Source organism: Penicillium macrosclerotiorum (genome assembly GCF_028827735.1).
Source record: "Penicillium macrosclerotiorum strain IBT 26536 chromosome Unknown utg000002l_segment0_segment0, whole genome shotgun sequence".
NCBI classification, from domain to species: domain Eukaryota; kingdom Fungi; phylum Ascomycota; class Eurotiomycetes; order Eurotiales; family Aspergillaceae; genus Penicillium; species Penicillium macrosclerotiorum.
Genome location: NW_026643082.1, coordinates 3,598,001 through 3,616,693, shown reverse-complemented (window position 1 = coordinate 3,616,693; position 18,693 = coordinate 3,598,001). Strand labels below are relative to the sequence as shown.

The 18,693-nt window shown below is 51.2% G+C and overlaps 8 protein-coding genes across 8 annotated transcripts; 4 read left to right on the top strand and 4 right to left on the bottom strand.

The window, feature by feature from the left end:
* Positions 1-44: 44 nt before the first annotated feature.
* On the top strand, positions 45-632 carry N7462_002442 (mediator of RNA polymerase II transcription subunit 9; the record flags this gene model as incomplete). Its single annotated transcript, XM_057074168.1, has 1 exon — positions 45-632. One exon carries the CDS (start codon positions 45-47, stop codon positions 630-632), a length of 588 nt encoding a protein of 195 aa, XP_056937809.1.
* Positions 633-1,174: 542 nt separating this feature from the next.
* On the top strand, positions 1,175-2,810 carry N7462_002441 (glycine hydroxymethyltransferase SHM2; the record flags this gene model as incomplete). Its single annotated transcript, XM_057074167.1, has 4 exons — positions 1,175-1,210; positions 1,279-1,329; positions 1,425-1,789; positions 1,850-2,810. The coding sequence occupies 4 exons, from the start codon at positions 1,175-1,177 to the stop codon at positions 2,808-2,810; spliced, it is 1,413 nt and encodes a 470-aa protein (XP_056937808.1).
* A 1,075-nt stretch (positions 2,811-3,885) lies between these two features.
* On the top strand, positions 3,886-5,016 carry N7462_002440 (AMMECR1 domain-containing protein; the record flags this gene model as incomplete). Its single annotated transcript, XM_057074166.1, has 2 exons — positions 3,886-4,463; positions 4,563-5,016. The coding sequence occupies 2 exons, from the start codon at positions 3,886-3,888 to the stop codon at positions 5,014-5,016; spliced, it is 1,032 nt and encodes a 343-aa protein (XP_056937807.1).
* Positions 5,017-5,404: 388 nt separating this feature from the next.
* Positions 5,405-6,815, bottom strand: N7462_002439 (serine/threonine-protein kinase; the record flags this gene model as incomplete). The annotated part of the gene is made up of 4 exons (XM_057074165.1): positions 5,405-6,017; positions 6,081-6,411; positions 6,484-6,574; positions 6,648-6,815. 4 exons carry the CDS (start codon positions 6,813-6,815, stop codon positions 5,405-5,407), a joined length of 1,203 nt encoding a protein of 400 aa, XP_056937806.1.
* A 616-nt stretch (positions 6,816-7,431) lies between these two features.
* N7462_002438 (DNA polymerase epsilon catalytic subunit POL2) lies at positions 7,432-14,241 on the bottom strand (the record flags this gene model as incomplete). Its single annotated transcript, XM_057074164.1, has 3 exons — positions 7,432-13,379; positions 13,435-13,574; positions 13,634-14,241. 3 exons carry the CDS (start codon positions 14,239-14,241, stop codon positions 7,432-7,434), a joined length of 6,696 nt encoding a protein of 2,231 aa, XP_056937805.1.
* Positions 14,242-14,623: 382 nt separating this feature from the next.
* On the top strand, positions 14,624-15,292 carry N7462_002437 (COX20 family protein; the record flags this gene model as incomplete). The annotated part of the gene is made up of 2 exons (XM_057074163.1): positions 14,624-14,975; positions 15,036-15,292. The coding sequence occupies 2 exons, from the start codon at positions 14,624-14,626 to the stop codon at positions 15,290-15,292; spliced, it is 609 nt and encodes a 202-aa protein (XP_056937804.1).
* A 346-nt stretch (positions 15,293-15,638) lies between these two features.
* On the bottom strand, positions 15,639-16,508 carry N7462_002436 (uncharacterized protein; the record flags this gene model as incomplete). The annotated part of the gene is made up of 1 exon (XM_057074162.1): positions 15,639-16,508. The coding sequence occupies one exon, from the start codon at positions 16,506-16,508 to the stop codon at positions 15,639-15,641; it is 870 nt and encodes a 289-aa protein (XP_056937803.1).
* Positions 16,509-16,937: 429 nt separating this feature from the next.
* On the bottom strand, positions 16,938-18,643 carry sik1 (snoRNP complex protein NOP56; the record flags this gene model as incomplete). The annotated part of the gene is made up of 3 exons (XM_057074161.1): positions 16,938-17,216; positions 17,291-18,410; positions 18,480-18,643. The coding sequence occupies 3 exons, from the start codon at positions 18,641-18,643 to the stop codon at positions 16,938-16,940; spliced, it is 1,563 nt and encodes a 520-aa protein (XP_056937802.1).
* Positions 18,644-18,693: the final 50 nt, after the last annotated feature.

Below are 18,693 nucleotides of genomic sequence, written 5' to 3'. Positions count from 1 at the left end.
CCACCCTTTCCTCGGCATTCAATCTGGAACTTTTTGGATCGATCATGGCCTCTCGATCCCCGACTGCAACTACTCCGCTACCCAAATCCTCGGCGGCACCCGAGAGTCCCTCGAAAGACGCGCCCCATATGCCGCAGACCGTTCCCTTCCCTCCACCGCAGACCTTTGAGATCATCCCGCCGCTCCACGGTATCCTCCTTCGCTTGCTTTCGTCGAAGCCAAGCTCATCCAACACGGTCGGTGCACCTGTGGACCCTTCCGGAGCCTCAGGAGCCCCGACGGACGACCAGGGGCAAGGCCAACCGCCCTCGAGCATCCCTGGAGGTGGGAATAATGGGACTCCAGCTACCCAAGCCGTGCCGGATCTCTCTACTCATGATCCCAATGGCAACCCAGCACTTGATGTGAAAGACCTTCCCACAGAAACAAACTCAGTCAAGATTCGGATCCAGCGGGCGCGGGCTGTAGTGGACGGACTTCCCGATGTGCATCGGTCCGTCGAGGAGCAACAAAAAGAGATCGCGGAGCTTGAGGATCGTGTGACTCGTCTACGTGCCGTAATATCTGATTTCGGGGGCCGTTCAAGAATGACCCAGACGGAGCATGCCAAACCGACAGCTGCAGCACTCTGACGCTTCGTCAATTGACCTCAATCTGGCGTGCAAAATGAGATCGATAATATCTCGGAGCTATCCTGTACTTTTCTTCATTGGCGTTATGGAAAGGAATACCCAATATATCTTTTAGCGATCGATTGTCCTACAGGAGCTGTGTCTTTTCCACGTTTTGTTTTCTTCTTTTCCCGGGTTGCATATATTGTATGTAAGCTTCGGGGCCACAAGAAAAAGAATCGGTTCTAGTTATTGTCTTCAGCGTAATCAACCTGCAAAGCCTCTACCATTTGTTCTTTCTGGGCCTGAAAGGAAGTCCTAAAGAGGCCTCTCCCAGTGAGAAATCGGAGCTTAGCTTTTGGCTTCAGGACCCTCAAACCAGATCCGGCGAAAGTCTCCGATATCGTCGACGCTCTGCTGCCTGAGGCACCCGGACGATCTCTCCGCCCCTCCCCCCACCACCCAGCTTTTTTTCTTCTTTCGCCATACCTTTCTCCTATATATCCTCCTCTGTCCCTCTCCCTTCTTTCTCTTCTCACCTCAAGAGATCACATACCATCACAATGGCCACCTACGCTTTGTCCGAGTCCCACAAGGCTGTGAGTATTCCATTGAAACCCCACTCTCATGCTGTGATCACATCATTGACTCATCTCGTCCTATACAGCAAATGCAGAACTCCCTCAAAGAGTCTGACCCCGAGGTCGCCCAGATCATGGTACGTAAAGCTCCGATCGGATTGACTTCCAATCAATTAACCCCGGGAGGAAAGTGATTCAGAGCCCATTGCTAATTTTGATCCTGTATCTGTAGGCCAACGAGATTCAGCGTCAGCGTGAGTCTGTTGTCCTGATCGCCTCCGAGAACTTCACCTCCCGTGCCGTTTTCGATGCCCTTGGCTCGCCCATGTGCAACAAGTACTCCGAGGGTTACCCCGGTGCCCGTTACTACGGTGGCAACCAGCACATCGATGCCATCGAGATCACCTGCCAGCAGCGTGCTCTCAAGGCCTTCAACCTTGACCCGGCCAAGTGGGGTGTCAACGTCCAGTGCCTGAGTGGCAGCCCTGCCAACCTTCAGGTCTACCAGGCTCTGATGCGTCCCCATGACCGCCTGATGGGTCTTGACCTCCCCCACGGTGGTCACTTGTCTCACGGCTACCAGACCCCCGCCAAGAAGTGAGTCACAGTTACCCACGCACCATCCGAGAGGGTTGAAGATATTAACCATGTCTCAAGGATCTCTGCCGTCTCTACCTACTTCGAGACCTTCCCCTACCGTGTCAACCTGGAGACTGGCATCATCGACTATGATACCCTGGAGGCCAATGCCGAGATGTACCGCCCCAAGTGCTTGGTTGCCGGTACCTCCGCCTACTGCCGCCTGATCGACTACAAGCGCATGCGCCAGATTGCTGACAAGGTCGGTGCCTACCTCATTGTCGATATGGCCCACATCTCTGGTCTGATCGCCGCTGGCGTCATCCCCTCTCCCTTCGAGTATGCCGACGTCGTCACCACCACCACCCACAAGTCCCTCCGTGGTCCCCGTGGTGCCATGATCTTCTTCCGTAAGGGTGTCCGCAGCACCGACAAGACTGGCAAGGAGATCATGTACGATCTTGAGAATCCCATCAACTTCTCTGTCTTCCCCGGCCACCAGGGCGGTCCCCACAACCACACCATCACTGCTCTGGCTGTTGCCCTCAAGCAGGTTGATACCCCCGAGTTCAAGCAGTACCAGGAGCAGGTCATCAAGAACGCCAAGGCCCTCGAGAACGAGTTCAAGGCCATCGGCCACAAGCTCGTGTCTGACGGCACTGATAGCCACATGGTCCTTCTGGACCTGCGCCCTAAGAGCCTGGATGGTGCCCGTGTTGAGGCTGTCCTCGAACAGATCAACATCGCCTGCAACAAGAACTCCATTCCCGGTGACAAGTCTGCCCTGACCCCCTGCGGCATCCGTATTGGTGCCCCCGCCATGACTTCTCGTGGCATGGGTGAGGAGGACTTCAAGCGCATCGCCCACTACATCGACCAGAGCATCAACCTGTGCAAGAAGGTCCAGAGCGAGCTCCCCAAGGAGGCCAACAAGCTCAAGGACTTCAAGGCCAAGGTTTCCTCCGAGAGCGTCCCCGAGATCCTGGCCCTTCGCAAGGAGGTTGCCGGCTGGGCCAGCACTTTCCCTCTCCCCGTCTAAATTTGTCGCATTGACAAGGAAGACGGCAAAATGAAGAAGGGCGGGTATTTTGTCTGGACATGAAAGTTACGAAGAGAGATCCATCCTCAACTTTGAGATCTCGCGAGTTCAACATCATCTACGAAAGCGTCGGGAGATGCGAATACCATATGGTGCGTTAAATGGGGTTTTGTATACAGGTCTGCTTTTTCAACCTTAGGGACGTCTGGGATTTTTGGCAATTGTTTTCTTTTTCTTTTCTCTTATTTTATGAGCATGTGATACGACGCGGTTATTTGTTTTGGCCTCCCCTACTCAACAGTGGGAGGGCATTGGATTTCAGGAGACTCAAAAAGTTCAACATAATCTGGCGCGTAGGCCTTTTTGCTGTACCATGTACATCACTATCCAGCTACTCTTGGAATCGAACACAGCCTTGCACGGTTGATGCGCTTTTTTTTCTCTTTTGTAGGGGCTCTCTCTGTTGAATCTATGCGTCTTTAAATCAATATTGAACGCTATGTCCAAAGGCTCTGTCCAAGAGGACGTGAGATGTGCACACTCTGTGCGGATCAAAGGTCGAGATGGCTTTACATGATAGTCACGTGACAGAGTGGGTCGGGGAAGAGGACGAAGCTGGAGAACAAGATGGCCCGTTTCAAATCGAGATATCCATATCCTTGTCTGCAATCTGCTGCGCCCATTCATGTGTCTCGGTGATATTATCTCTCAAACGGAGTCCTGTATGGTCCGACATAGCTGATCGTTTCGGTCTCTATATTGCCTGGCTCATATGTGCAGGTAGTGCGGGGTTATACAGTAGTAGAACTATATAGAACGCGGGGAATAGAGATCAAGATGTGTCCGTAGAGGCAGTAACATCAACCCAGCTCTCCTACCTCACTTGAAGGTCAAGCCTGCCCATTGACAGACTGACTTCCAACTGCTAAGCCCCTGCCTTGATTTCACCTGATCGAATTTCCAAACTTTGCCTTGTTTTATGTAATCCCTCACGTGGCGCAACCCAAGGTCCAAAAGGCCAACCTCCTCTCGACCGGATCAGCGGCGTGGGACCGGAGACGAAGCCCTCGCAGACATGGCAACGCCAGCCCAGTGTTACTATTGCTTCGAGTGCCTCTCTGCCTCATTCAAGGACCGCGACCCTGTCTCCCTGGCTACCGTAGAGGCCCTCTGGGAACAGCATGAACAATCTAAGAAGTTGACCAGTCTGGGCGACCGCGCCGCGGATACCGTGGGCTCCGCGGAAGAAGAGGAAGCAGAGAACCTTTCAGGTCTGCCATCGCCAGTAAATGGAGCTGACCAAGACGGTGATTCGAAACAGTCCTCACAGAGGAGTAGTCGTCCCCACGGCCTGCAACTCCCCAGTGTCCGTCGTTTGCAGAGCCAAGCCTCGTCCGACTCCAGCGTCGCAACCACGCCCTCATCTGCCTCCAGCGGCTCCAATACCTCACTGTTCTCAGGGTCCACGACCATCACAACCCCCAGTACGCAGTCCGGTGCGGGATCGGGCGAGAAGCCCGCCGAGCGACGGTACCCGCTATTCGTGACCTGGAACACCCTCTCCCGAAGCGGCCACAAGAGTCTGCGCGGGTGCATAGGCACATTCGAAGCGCAAGACCTCGCAGCGGGGCTGAACTCCTATGCTCTGACCTCGTACGTTTGGTCTTGTCTCTTTCTTCCTATGGGCCCCCGCGGGGATCTTGCCTTTTTCCGCTGTGAATCGAAGACTAATATATAAGCCCCATCATATAGAGCGTTTGACGACTCCCGCTTCTCGCCAATCGTCGAGTCCCTTTTGCCATCCTTGTCATGCTCTTTGACTCTCTTGAGTACCTTTGAGCCCTGCACGGATGCTATGGATTGGGTCCTCGGCATGCACGGCATACGCATCTCTTTTATCCATCGTGGCCGGCGCTACGGCGCCACGTACTTGCCTGACGTTGCCGTCGAGCAAGGGTGGACGAAGGAAGAGACAGTTGAGAGCCTAATGCGCAAGGCTGGCTGGGATGGCGGCGCTGGCGGTGTTCGGAGACTACTACGAACCGGAACCAACGCTGGCACTACAAAGGCGTGGGACTCAGTCTCCGAGTTCCGCACCGTTAGATACCAGGGTTTCAAGGCAAGTGCGAGTTATGCAGAATGGCAGGGCTGGCGAAAGTGGGTGCTCGATTTAGACGATGGCCAGGCGCTGTTGGACTCGGCCTGATTCTTGGCCTGCTGCTGTTTCTTTTCTTCCTTTCTTCTACTACCTACTTAGACATGATTTGTCCGTGGACATGGTCTCATGACGATCACGATAATTTTTCTTTTAGCTGGCTGGATAGGGCTTTATAGCGCGATCTGTTTCTTTTCTTTTTTGCTCTTTTTATATCTTGTTGGGGGAAATACCTCCATGCTTCGCAGCGCAATACAGCAAACCCACTTCAACGGGGTTTAACAGACTAGATAAACAGCCAAGAGCTCGTTTGATTCATCAATCATTGCATTGGGTCATGATATGTAAAAGGCCGTTGATAGACAATCCCCGGAACAAATAGCACTTCCTGGCAAGTCCAGGCGAGGATGCCATGCAGTGCACTGGATGATACCCTTTCTTACTTCGCATGAGCTCCCCGACTCCATAGTCCAGCCACCATCTCCTTCACCCTGCGCTCCTGCTCTCGGATTTGCTCTTCAGTTTGACCGCGAGCGTTTCCTCGACTATCGATCTGCATAGGGCCTCCCACGCCATCGTTCACACCGGAAACACCATGGCGGTTCTCCTCAACCACTTCGGCACCATTGACGCGTTCGGGCTTGGGGTCGATGCTCATCACTCCGTCCATCATAAACCCACCACCCTCACGCAGCTTGTTGATTGCACGGACAGTATCGATGGCGCGGTGCAGAGTACGGCGTGCGTTAAAGTTCTTCTTGACGGTCGGCAGCAAGTCCTCTCCGGAGCCTACCTTCATGGTATCATATGGCGGGTTAATCCAGGCATGCTGCAGGGCCTCGTGGGAAGTCATCCGCTTTTGCGGATCAATCGTCAGGCACCGATTGATGAAGTTCCGAGCCTCCTGGGAGACACCCCGCCAGTATTCCAGTGGCGTGAAAGAATAGTCCGCAGCCAAGATGGCCTGCATTTCCTCCAAATTGGAGTCTCGGTCGAAGGGGGTATAGCCGCACAGAAGGAAGTAGGTGATCACGCCAATGGCCCAGATGTCACTGTACAGCTTGCGGTTAGAGACTGCACTATCAAGGTACGAGGCATGCACTGTTTCGACTTACACTGGCTTGCCATGGCCGCTCTTTTTAAAGATCTCTGGCGCCATATAACCCGGCGTTCCACACGTAGTGGTCAGAACGTGGAATTGCTCCTCGTCCATAATTCTGGACAAACCGAAGTCGGCAATCAACAGGTCCGCATTGTCCTCTGGGGTGCGGAAAAGCAGATTCTCAGGCTTGAGGTCACGGTGCACGATACCATGGTCGTGAAGGTATGCCACGGCGGAGAGAACGGCGCGAATGAGGTCAGCGGCATCAGATTCGTAGTAGCTGCCCTTGCGGCAAATGCGATCGAAAAGCTCGCCACCTAGGGCAAGATCTGTAACTAGATACACTATGGGTGACCCAGTCGTTAGTGGTGACCGATGTAGGTGGGAATGCGGTTCACAAGGTTTCTTCCACGTACAATTATTCATCGTCTCGAAGTAGTCCACCAGTGTGAGGATATTCTGGTGGCCCATGGACACTCTCTTTAACACAGCAATCTCGTTCCTGACCTATCAAACCGTCAGGGAGGGTAGCCATTAGCGCTCGAGTGTTGTGGCACAAAGGAATTCTGAATCATCCTACCATGTGTTCGCGCCCCGCCATCAGACGCTTGTTGATCACCTTGGCCGCATAGTAGCGACCGGTGTCAATGTGCACGCACTCCTTGACGACAGAATATGAGCCAGCACCGAGAGTCTTACCCGTCTTATAGCGGCAGGGCTGGACCTGTGGTTTCTGAGGCTGCGCCATTGGGGGTCGAGTTCGGAGGGTGTGCGGAGGGTGTGCGGAGGGTGTGCGGAGGGTGTGCGGAGGGTGGGTCGGAGAAGGGTTGAGGGGGGAACCCGTTGGTGATACGTGCAGGGCGGGAACTCAAGGCGCTTGAGAGGGTACAAACTGGGGTGCGAGGTCCAGTATGTATCTGCGATGGTGATCATGTAGTGGTCAGCGTCTTGTTGCGCGGATGTGCCGCAGGAGCACACATGTCAAGCAGGTTAGCCCCGCCAGCACAGGGACAACAAACTCACAGCAGCCCATTTACTAGGGACTCCCTGTCTGGAGGTCGGAGGTGGTGAGACGAGTTGACTAAAGAACCCAGCCCAACAAAAGACTGACAAAGAGAAGAGAAAGGTGGAAGAGAGAGAAAAGGAAGGAGGGAAAACGGTCAAATTAATGGGCTCGCGGGGATCGACGAAGATCGCCGGCGCCAGTATTTACAGTTGAGCGAACACCGAATACCATGCAGAACCCGCTAAACTCCTCAACACCACGCCCAGAACATGATAATAAGCAACAAAATTGAGTAGACAGAGACAAAGACACAACTCCAAGGAATTAGAAAAAAAAAAGAAAAAAAATAACACCACCCTCACATATGGCCGAGGACTTCCTCCACAACGTTCTCCAGCAGCTGTAGACTATGAAACTTTGCGACGCTCTGCAACACTCGTAGTTTCTTTTGGGCCTCCTTCAGATCCATGGTTGCAGCCCATTTACCACTACAGGAGCAATGTTCCATGAACTCACTGACTTTGAGGGTGCCGCACTTGGAGCATTTTAGATCCTGGGTTTGCCATTCGGCGACCATGCCATGCACTTGACCAATGAGAAGTTCTTCTTGGGCCAGTCGATCATATTCGGTTTGACAGAAAGGACAGCGCCAGGGCTTAGGGGTTTTGCTGTTGTCGGAGCCGGCATCCGGTAGGACATCTTCGTCACGGCACAGGTCGAGATCGCGGATGAGACAGCAGGCGTTACAGGTCAGCTCGGGTAGTTTCAGGTTGGCGCTAGGGTTTTCAAATCGACCCTCCTTGCTGAATTCACGGACCTCAAAGAGGGCTAGCAACTCGCGTCGCAACAATCGAGATTCCAGCGTCGTAGTTTTGGACAGACTCAAGACTTGCATCAGCAGCTTCACCAGCTCGAGGGCCGGGTTCCGCTTGTCTTCCTTAGGGTCAACCAGAATACCGGGCAGAACCGGGAATGCATAATCAGATGCGAGTTCAGGATGGAGCATCTCATCCCGCTGTCGGCGGATGAGCCCAGAGATCTGTTTTTTCAACGGCTTCGAGAATCGCTCGGCGAGAAGAGCAGTAAGACCTTCATCATCCACGTTGTTGGACTTGCCAATAGGTATTTGCGTTAAGCGGGGGGTCGAGGAGATCTCATTTTCTTGAAGATCTGGATGCTTTGAGGAATGCATCAATTCAATATATTCGACCACCCAGTCATGGAAGATAGCTTGCATGGGCGCTGGCAAAAGACGGCTGAGTTGCCAGTGCATCACGGTCTCGAGCTCCTGATTCTCGGCCTCGACGACTTCACGGCAGCCTTTACCGCCGTAGTTGTATTCATCGTACCATACTAGGTAGTCCCAGTACTCTTTAATCTCGAGATCAACAAAATGAAATTGAGGGTTGCCTCGGATCGACTTCAACACATATTGACTGTAAGCGTAGGCATTGCCAACTTCGGTCTTGGTTGTTTGAAGTAAGAGGCGTGTCGGACTGGCAAAAATCACGTTCGAGCCGACTCGTCTAAACTCTGCCATCAACCGCTGAAAAGATTTGCGCGAGAGGAGCCGAACATAATTATGTAGAGATCGATCATAGAGACAGGAAACGGGGCTTTCTACCCATCGAATCAAATGCTGAACCATGATGTCGGCCATGCTGTTTCCAGCGCAAGCCTCGGTCCACCAATGCTTCACCATGTCTCGGAGCACGAAAGCGCCAGCTGAAGCAAATGCCTTTTCGGAATACAGGACCCCAGAATCATCACCCCCATTTCCGGAGGGGGCAAGAAGCGTGTCGTTCCCGTCCATCTCATTGACAATGGATGAAGTGAGAATGGTATTAATTGCCAGATTGCGAACCTCAAGCTCGATGCACACTGTTGAGTAAGCACTTGGTGTATTGACTGAAGGCATGTTAACCTTCTCCAGCGGGCCGACGATATCATCTTTTTCATATCCAGCATGATCAGGTCGGGGTCCCTTCGACCACCATAGCACAACGTTGCTTTGCTGGAGACGTCTTGCATACGAGATATCGATAAGATACCGAGGGTCATCCGTCTCCAGGTTGCAAAGTGGGACATCGCCATACCGAGCAAGAAGAGTCAAGTGTTGAACCCAAGCTGAAAGGTACAGATAATGTGTCACAAGGCGCCGGGCAATGAATGATTGCCAGCCAAGTGGAGGCAGATCCATGTCCGAAACCTCGGGTTTCACCGAAAGAGTCGGATACTCTTTCAAGATAGGAATATCGTGGCACAAGCGGTCTTTCTGTTGGGACTGGATGACTAGGATAGCAGGTTGAGACTCATCGCTCCGCAATTTTCGAACCAGATCGCCAACCTCCAGATAAGCCTTTCGGCGAGTCATCACCTGCGTCGTTTTGAAATGGATTTTATCCTGGTATTCGAAGGCATTTTGTGACCCATCCGACGTTGTATCCTGCATTTTCCGAGAAAGCAGTTCTGCGTAGATTTTATCGACATTTGGCAGGCCTTGGACATCTCTTGTGCGGTTGAGGATGACGATATGCGCCTCTTTCTGGGTGGTAGAAAATAGGGCAAAAACTTGTCGATCCCCAGATGCCACGTGATACAAATAATGATATGCCAAGGGCGAATCCATGAGATATGGCTGATCAGATGTAGTGTGAAGCAAAGTAGAGAGATCGAACCCTTTTTCTAATCCATCTCCAAGAACACCTCGCTGCTCTTCATCAAAAGTACAATGGCTTCCTAGTTTGAGTACAGCCCGGATACTCGGCGTGATGTTTCTTTCATAAACACCCTCAATGCTAGGGTGCTGGAATAGGGCATCCATCTTATCTGCCTCCTCGAGAAACTTGTCCTCGGACAACGAAAGCTTGAACAGATGAACTGAAGGGTGTCCATTTGGTAAAGTGTGATTCACCTTCTCAACATCACAGTCCGGTACTTCGATGTCTGGTAAAGAATCACGCTTCAAATTCACGAAGAATTGCCGCGGAACATTGACATTAAGTGCATGGATCTTCTGGTCGATGAGCACAAAGGCTCGGACAATGCCTGGTCGGCCAGTTTCACATAGTTGCAATACCTGCCAGGTACTGATATAGAGCATTTGGGCCTGATTCCGGAAGAAATTGCTCAATGAGTCCGAGGCAACATTAATACGTTCACCGAATAACTGGCGACGTCGAATCCGTGCTTGCTTTTGGATCTTCCACTTTTGCTTCTGGTACTTGAGGAAGCCCTCGTAGTCCTCTGAAATGGATGGCATAACTGCAGGGAGGCTTGCAAAGGGATCCAGGGCTGTCTTGCTAATTCCCTCTGGGTGTTTTCTTTTCTGAGCCACCTTGCCATCAGGAGAAGACTTCAGCTTCTGGGTTGAATGTGCAATGACTTCATCCATATCACCAGCATGCTGAACACGATGGTCCAAAATATTGGCTGAGATCGATGAAAGCGGGGCCTTGTCCGACTTCTGAAACAAATCGGTCATCTTCTTCTGTTTGAATTTGTCATCTTTTTGGTTGATTCGTCGCTGCAACCAATCTGGATGAGCAACACGAGGAACAGGATTTCGAAGCTTTTGAAGGGCCGCGGGGATAGTGATAAGTTTTTGGACCACGGACCCAAGACGCTCAAGGTAGTAGTCCCAGTCAATAACACTTCGGGGATCCATATCTGCCGGGTCATCTTTGAGCCACTTTCGCAGGAAGAACCGTTTCACGCTCTCCTCGGCTGAGAAAATTGTAACAGGAATAGCTCGTTCGGTGACTGGAGTATTTCGTGGCCTCGCGGAGATGATGTACTTGCAGTTCAGGCCTTTGTCTTTGACCATCTGCTCGCCCAAAAATTCAGCGAGACGTCTAGCAGTGGTAATTGATGTAGACTTTTGGTTTCCATACTCCTCCAAGGTCTTAGTCATGCTGCGGTTCTCGGAAATGAGGTCGATGAGCTCTTCGTCCGCCAATGTTGATCCCTTTTCGTATAGAACATCCAGCCATCGATCGGCGACACGAGCGACTGCAGCATAGGTCTCAGCAAGGTTGGTGCCTTCCAAGAAGAACTTAAAAATCTGAGTCTGGAAGATCTTGATCAATTTCAGCTCTCCTCTTCGTTTGACCTCGAAACCCTTCAGTTCAGCCAGAGATCCATCATGATTAAACACAGCGTATCGTTTCTTCAGGTTCTTATCCTCTTCCTTTGATGTTGGAAGGATCATTGCTCGATAAGGTCCATCAACTTCAAAGAAGATGGAATTTTCGCTCTCGGTCTTGTACTTAAATGTAGCCGGATCGACAAGTGCCTGGTACTGATGATTCGTGTATTTTGCATGAACAAGGTGGTTGAGCATGACACAGGGATACGAAATTCCCAATTTCTTGCCATTTTTCATGGTGAAACTGAAGTTTTCCGGGAATGTCCCAGGAAGCATACACCAGATACCGTCAGTATCGAGTTCCAGAGGCCGGCCAATTCGCTCAACGAGTTCTCGTGCCATCTGAATGATGTGCGCACCTGTGAGACAAGTGACACCAGCCATCTCCATGGAATACCATCGAGATCCCTTTCGCATGACATAACCATAGAAACTGTTCAGAATGACCTTGTGGGCCAATTGCAGGGAATCAAAAAGAACGATCATCTTCTTGGCCTCTTCAATTTCAGCAGCAGATGCACCGGATGACTGCAAAGAATCGGTTTTGTTTTTCCAGACCTTCTGTTTGCCCTTGAAATCGTAACGACGATCACGGAAGCTTCGCACCGTATCGACATAGAAAGGGTTTTCTCTCTGGCAGATGATTGCTTCACGAACCATAGTTTTGCTGTCATGGATTTTGTGATAGATCTTCTTGCTATAATCTTGCAGTCGCTTCTTGACAACACCAGCTTGCTCCTCGACACTGAGTTCTCCAAAAGACCGCAATGCACCATTCTTCGTCCGACTGGGGAATCGCTCGTTGGCAGTAGCACGTTTTATCATGTTGTACTCGTCCCGCTTCGCAGGCAAAAATTCACCACGCCAAGCCCACGGCATTCGCCTGTCGCACGTTTTGCCTGGTCGGTTGAAATCACAAGCGGCGCAATTGGACTCATCTATCATGGAATCTGGTTGCAACCGATTGGTGATCATGATATTGGGATACATGGAAGCGACATCCAAGTGGTAGATAAAGGGTACCTCATTCCGACTTGGGTTGTTCTTCAGATCAACAAGTTTCTCTGCGATTTGCGCTTTGACTTCATCGAAGTTTGTGACATCATCCAAGGATTTCTTCTCCTCAACCTCGATACTGAATTTAAGAGCGTGGTCGAGGTCTCGTAGAAGTTCGTCAATAGCATTGGGATCCACGCTGAAGGTGACTGGAATATCGCTTCGGAAGACACCAGCTTCGATACTTTCAACATGGCCGCCGACGTAGGTTTCTGATTCGAGCAGATGGCCTTCATAGAAGGCCTCTGGAGGATCTTTGTGTTTGTTTGGCAATACAATCTCAGTCTGGTAGGCTTGAACCATGAGCAGCATTTCACACAGGGTGCCGGTACCCTTGCGCAACGTGTCATCTGGATTTAAAGGAATGATGGTGCAGAGAGAGAAGATGAAAGGATGCACATATTTCATGTACAAGTAGTATGTTGCAACGGCATCGGAAACCGAATACTCGGCCAGAGTCTGAGGTCGTTCGCTTGCATACGGAGTCATCAATTCAGGGTCGAGTTCGTCGGGGTCGTAGCCCAGCTTCGCAACCGTGACGGCTTTCAAACCACGACTTCCTTGAGGAAGATAACTGTCACGATTCACCCACGCAAAACAGTCCATATGGACACAGTGGTCACTTTGGTAGATATCTTCGCTATTCTTCCTGAAGCCGGTCTCGGTGTACATGTCAATGCCTTGAACACTTGCTCTTGCTTCCACAAATGGCCAATCGAAAAAGTCACCGTTGTATGTCGCGATGACAGTGGGCTTGGCGATCTTAATATGCTCGAAAAATCGCTCCAGTAGAGCTCTTTCATTTGGCTCATTAAAGATCACGAAAGGTCCACTATACTCCGGCTTGGGAGTGTACTCGAAGTCATTGATATCCTCAGAGACAATTTCTCGATTGGTAATGAGGAAACCTTGTCCATCAATCATATAGGAGATCATCATGATTTGATCGATCACGGCATCAGGAAATTTGAGGGGCAGTTTTGTGGTTTCGATATCGAAGGCCAGGACGACGGGGTCGGCACGCTGAAGTCGTTCCTCTAAACAGGTCAAAGAGATGACACCATGCTTTGACTCCACATTATACCATTTTCCAATTCGAATATCTGGGATAGCATGTGTTAGTTCGTGTCTCAGAGAGGCTAACAGGTGGTCACGAACCCTTATCAATAGACACTCGAACATGGTACGGAACGTCGTATTCTCGGATATCAACAATAAAATCACTCGCTTGCATGTTGCCATTAGGTCGTTTCTCATTAATTAATTCGTCATCAAACAAGTCGAAACCAGTAGTTGCACTTTCGTGTAATGAATCAATATGTAAACCAATGAAATTGAAGGGTACGTGATCACGAACCTGGTCATTTCGACATATGCATCCATCACATTCGAATTTTTCTTGTTCTTTTCAGCAAGAGGTAGAAGTGTTCTACGAACTTCCAGCAGATTGGGTACATTGGCAAAGTTCAGTCTGATGAATGCTCTGCGATGCCCGAGAAGATGGTTGGGGAGGTCTAGATCTTCCTTATCAAGGCGCTTGAAGCTTTTGATCAATCCTTCAAAGGTTCTCCGACACCATTCCTCAACTTCCATCTCATAGCCCTTCTTGACCGCAATCAGGAAATACGGATCGTATTCCACAGTTGCTTTGAAACTGCCTCCGTCATCCTGTAGGAAGTAGTAGTCGACACCAGCTCGACCTCCTTGTACATTCGCATCCTCGAGTGTGGTGCTGTGCATGTTTATAAGCCAGCCAGCTCTGGTCTCGCCAGCTTCGAAACGTGGGAAGCCTAGGGACTCATCGATGCTGTTGGCCAGTCGGATGGCCTCGAATTTCTCATCTTGGGAGGTGGCTTCAGTCGAGCGCAGGGCACCGAATTCGACCGTTTTCGTCCGTCGAGGTTTTGAACTTGCATCACTGGATCGGAATTTGTTCCCATACTTGCTGGGTTTGCGCGAAGGCATTGCGACTATGGCGCCCGGCCGGGCTTCTCACAAAGATATGCAGGCTGGGCGAGTGATCTTCAGCACATGGAAGCCTGGGAGGAGTATTGAAAACACTGGTGGTAGGACGCGGGGCGACGCAAATGGGAGGTGTTTGGGGCCAATTGTTCGGAGGAGGTTCCTGCAATGACCTGTAATATGCTCTAATGGAGTCGATCTCAGTCGCTTCCCGCCCGACGCGTCCGCGTCCCTGCGGCACGCGTAAGGGGCGTTAGTCAGCCTTTCGGAATAACTATCCGTTCATGATCAGATCGGATAATCATATGACCGCCAATTATTGATGCTTTAGCGGGCAACTTCCAAGTTGAACGGAGAACCGTTGAAACGCTTCTGCTGAACCAGGATGGCAGGGGATTCTCAAAATTCAGGCTCAAGCCAAGAGCCTGGCAGCCATCTCCCTGCCAGCACACCAAATACCACTGATCCGACCAAACCGAGGCATGAATTCCCACAATCGCAAGTTGGAAAGCTATGGGATGCCTTCGGGAATCCTGAGGAGCCCGTGAATGCCCTCGCCAATGCCACCTACAAGCCTAGGGGTAAGAACCCCAACGATATCTCGTACTCGGACGTCGTCGGCACAGTTTCGATTTCCGAGATTTCTTCATTCTACAAAGCACCATGCGCTCGCGAATCGTTAATGACTGGCATCGGTGCCGGTTTTGGAATCGGTGGTACTCGCGCCATTTTCGGAGGTATTTTTTTAATGTCCTTTAGTCATTATGGATGCATTGTTGACAATTCTATGCGAATAGGAACGCGCGCTTTATGGTCTGCGGGAAACTGGGCTGTGGGTATATTCGCTATCACTTCCTTGGGAGCTTACGAGTTTTGCCGACGACGTCGGATTCAAGAATTACATGGCATGAAGGAGGCGGTCGAGCTGATGAAGGAATTGAAAGAGAAAAAGCTGCGCGATAAGGAAAAGGCTGCCGTCGAGGCCGCGCAACGTGCGGAGGAAGAACGTCGGAAGAAGAGCTGGACGAATCTCTCCAACTACAAGTTCTGGTAGCGCCCTGCATTTCTGGGTCGGAGTCACGGTGTTTGTACGATATATCCAAAACTGTATATTCCAATCCTTTGCTTGATTTGGCATAAGGTCATCAAGTCATATCTGTGTATATTAAGGCAAGAATCCACTTTGCCGTTCAAAATCACCACCCCCCCCCCCCCCCCAAAATAAAGGCCAACATCAAAAGAAAAACCCGTCCTGTTCCAAAAGAAGAAAGAAAACACCTATTTTGCTCCCAGAATGCTAGATGCGAAGGATATGGTTGCAGATGGTTGATTTCCGCTGGCCTAGACATCGAACTTGACTCGCTTCTGAATAGCGCCGTCATTAATGCTGTGAAGCCTGTTCAAACTTGAACCCTCACGTCTTTTTCCCGGCGTTTCTCGCGGGCTTCTCGTGCCTCGCGATTCTTCCACTCGGCAACTTGCTTCTGTCGCTTTTGGGACCGCGCCCACGCGATTGCGGCGGTGGGCTTGAAGCCCACGCCATTTATTCCGTAGCCATCGTCAGTGGGGTCTGTTGGATTGTGGCCCGTAATTTCGTGGTCATGCCATGTAAAGGGATCTTCTGGAGAGGCTTCTGTCAGGGGAGGGGAGAGCCGCTGCTTGCGAATCTTCGATGGTGACACCGAGCGACTCCGTTTCAGCGGAGATAGAGTCGTCCTCTTCTTTGAGGGCGTTGAAGCCGGTGTAACCAGGATACTGTCTGTTGGGACTTGTTCTGCTAATTCCACAGGCGATCGGTGGTGTAGGGCCTCATGCGACTCGCCGTTGGCGGCGGGCAAGCCTTCAGGCATGTTCTTGAGATCGAAGTGATTGGATGGCGCACATTTTTCGTGCTTTGTTTGTGCAATAGAATCCGGCTGAGATTCACAGTTCGGCAGCCTTGGATTTGGGAAGCGCTCTCCGCGAATCGCTAATTCTCCAAAGCGCCCAGCCACAGCGGCCCGCGGGCTGTTCCTCCCAAGCTCGACTTCTTCTCGGAATCGAGTGTCTTGTAGACTCGTGACAGAAACAGTCGATGTTGGCGATGCAGATGGGCTATAGTAGTCTGATTCAGAGGGTTCTCGTTTGCGCTTCGGGGAGTAATATATGGGGGGGTCCGTCGGCATCATCGTGGGGCGGAGAAGAGCAGAGGCGGATGAACTTGTGGGGGCGTCAAGGCCGATCAACCCTATAGATTGCATGGACAAATACGGTGTCAAGGCCAACTTCATTCACGAATAGTGAGGACGGGGGGCATTCATGGCGAACAGTCCCCGTCGCAGGGTGCGGAGATCAAGTGAGGGGCAAGGCCGTGGACGTTCGGATGTAAGTCTCGTCGCTGCGGGAGCCAATCGAAGTTGTACGGAGGCCAACTCGCGGCCAGGAACCGTTGAGCCAGGGGCCGAATGGACGCAGCAAATCACGCACGAAGCATCAATAACCCTCTGTGATATTCTAGCTGCTACGGCAAGCTAGAAGTGGCTTGGAATTACTGGAAACAACACAAGAAGCACGAGATAGAGCAAAATCTTATTGCCACAAAAGGGCTTAAATCGAATAATTTACAGATCCCCAAGCCCATCGAGTCGTGAAAGATTGAGAACAGAAAAGCAAGTACCGAACGCCATGACAAAGACTCCCAATTCCACAAGAAAGCGCTTTTATGCCTTCGACTTCTTCTTCTTTTTCTCCGGCTCACCATCAGCGTCGTGCTTGCGCTTCTTCTTCTCCGGCTCAGCGACATCGGACTTGCGCTTCTTCTTCTTCTCCTTCTTGTCCTCCTCCTTCTCCTCCTTTTCCTTCTTGTCCTTCTTTTCCTTCTTGTCCTTCTTTCCCTTCTTCTCTTTCTTCTCCTTCTTGACATCGACATCCTCCATGTCCTCATCGCTGTCATCAACATCGACGTCAATGCCAGCAAGGACGGCATCCATGGCAGATTTCTGGAAGAACATAGTCAGCTAAGAAGAAACAACATACACTATCGTCTAAATCGTCAACGCAAGTGAAAACGTACCATAGCGACCTCATTCTTAGTGGGAGCGGCGCCTGAGGCGTAAAACTCCAGGCGTTCCTCGACCTGGTTCTTCAGAGCCTCACCAAACTTAGTCGTGGGAGTCTCAGAGAAGTTATCAATACGAGAAGCGATGGAACACTTGTTCGCGAGGAACCGAGAGATGCGACCCTTGTTCTTGGGACCGGCACGGCCAATGAAGGAGGAGTGATACAGCAGGCCGTACTTGGGAGTGTTGCCCTTCGTCTTCAAGGCACGGAACAAGGCCTTCTCGGCACCGAGAATCTGAACAGTGGAGGCCGGGTACTTGGACAGGTTGGTCAAGCTACCGGCGTGAGAGATCAGACGAGCACCAACAACCTCGCCAATTAGAGCCGCAAGGTTAGGAGCGACGACGCTCATCTTGGAAACCAGGTACTGGTAGAGCGACTTGCGGTATTGAGAGAGGCTGACAACGCGCTCGGCAAAGGCAATGACGTTCTCCATATCGGACTCGGAAATCTCCTGGCCCATGCTGTGCTTGGCAGCATCAATGATGCTCTGGGCAATACCCTTGTCGTCCTCCACCAGCTCAGCAATATCATGCAGGCTGTCATCGCTGAGGCTTCTCTTGTCCTTCACATAGAGAGCAAGCTGAGCATAGCGCTGGTTGTCGGAAACGATCTTGTAAAGCTCGGGGAAGTGCCACGAGTACCATTCGCGCACACGCATGGAGAAAGTGTTGATAGCCTTGTCCAGTTGATCAAGGATGGCAATAGCCTGGATGATGTGGTTGTCATCACGCTGGACAGAGAACTTAACCTTGGCACGAGAGTAGGCGTGACCGAGACCAAGCTGAGCAGTATCCATATCGCCCTCGCGGAGCTGCTTTACCAGCTTGCCAAAGTGCAGACGAATACCACGGAGAAGATCCTGAACAACCTCACTAGTGTCACCGGTCTCACAATCCACAAAGGGGAAGGCAGACTTGATGCTTCCTGCAAGGCCCTTGTCGCAAAGACCCAGAACAACCTTCTTCTTCTTGCTCGGCTTGGGAAGGTTCAATTCGAGGAACGAAACAAGGTTCTCTGATGCGACACCCTCGGAAACGTCGTTAATCTCGCCAAGAGCCATCTTGTTGTTTCTGATGCAGCATTAGCAAAGACTTCGCTAGCGAAGAAAAACTCAACACTCTGTGGTACGCAGAACATACTCAAAGGGCAGGAAACTAGCAAGATCAACCATCTTGCCGAACTTGGACAAGTCATTTACACCTTCCTGGACTTCCTTCAGGCGGTTGCCAACAGCGTCACCCTGGATAGCGACCTTGAAAAGCGAGTAGCCCACAGGGCTCTCGAAGAGGAGATAATCGGCCATGGCACTTGTTGATGGCCCGATCGAATCGCAAAAAATGAACGAAAAAACCG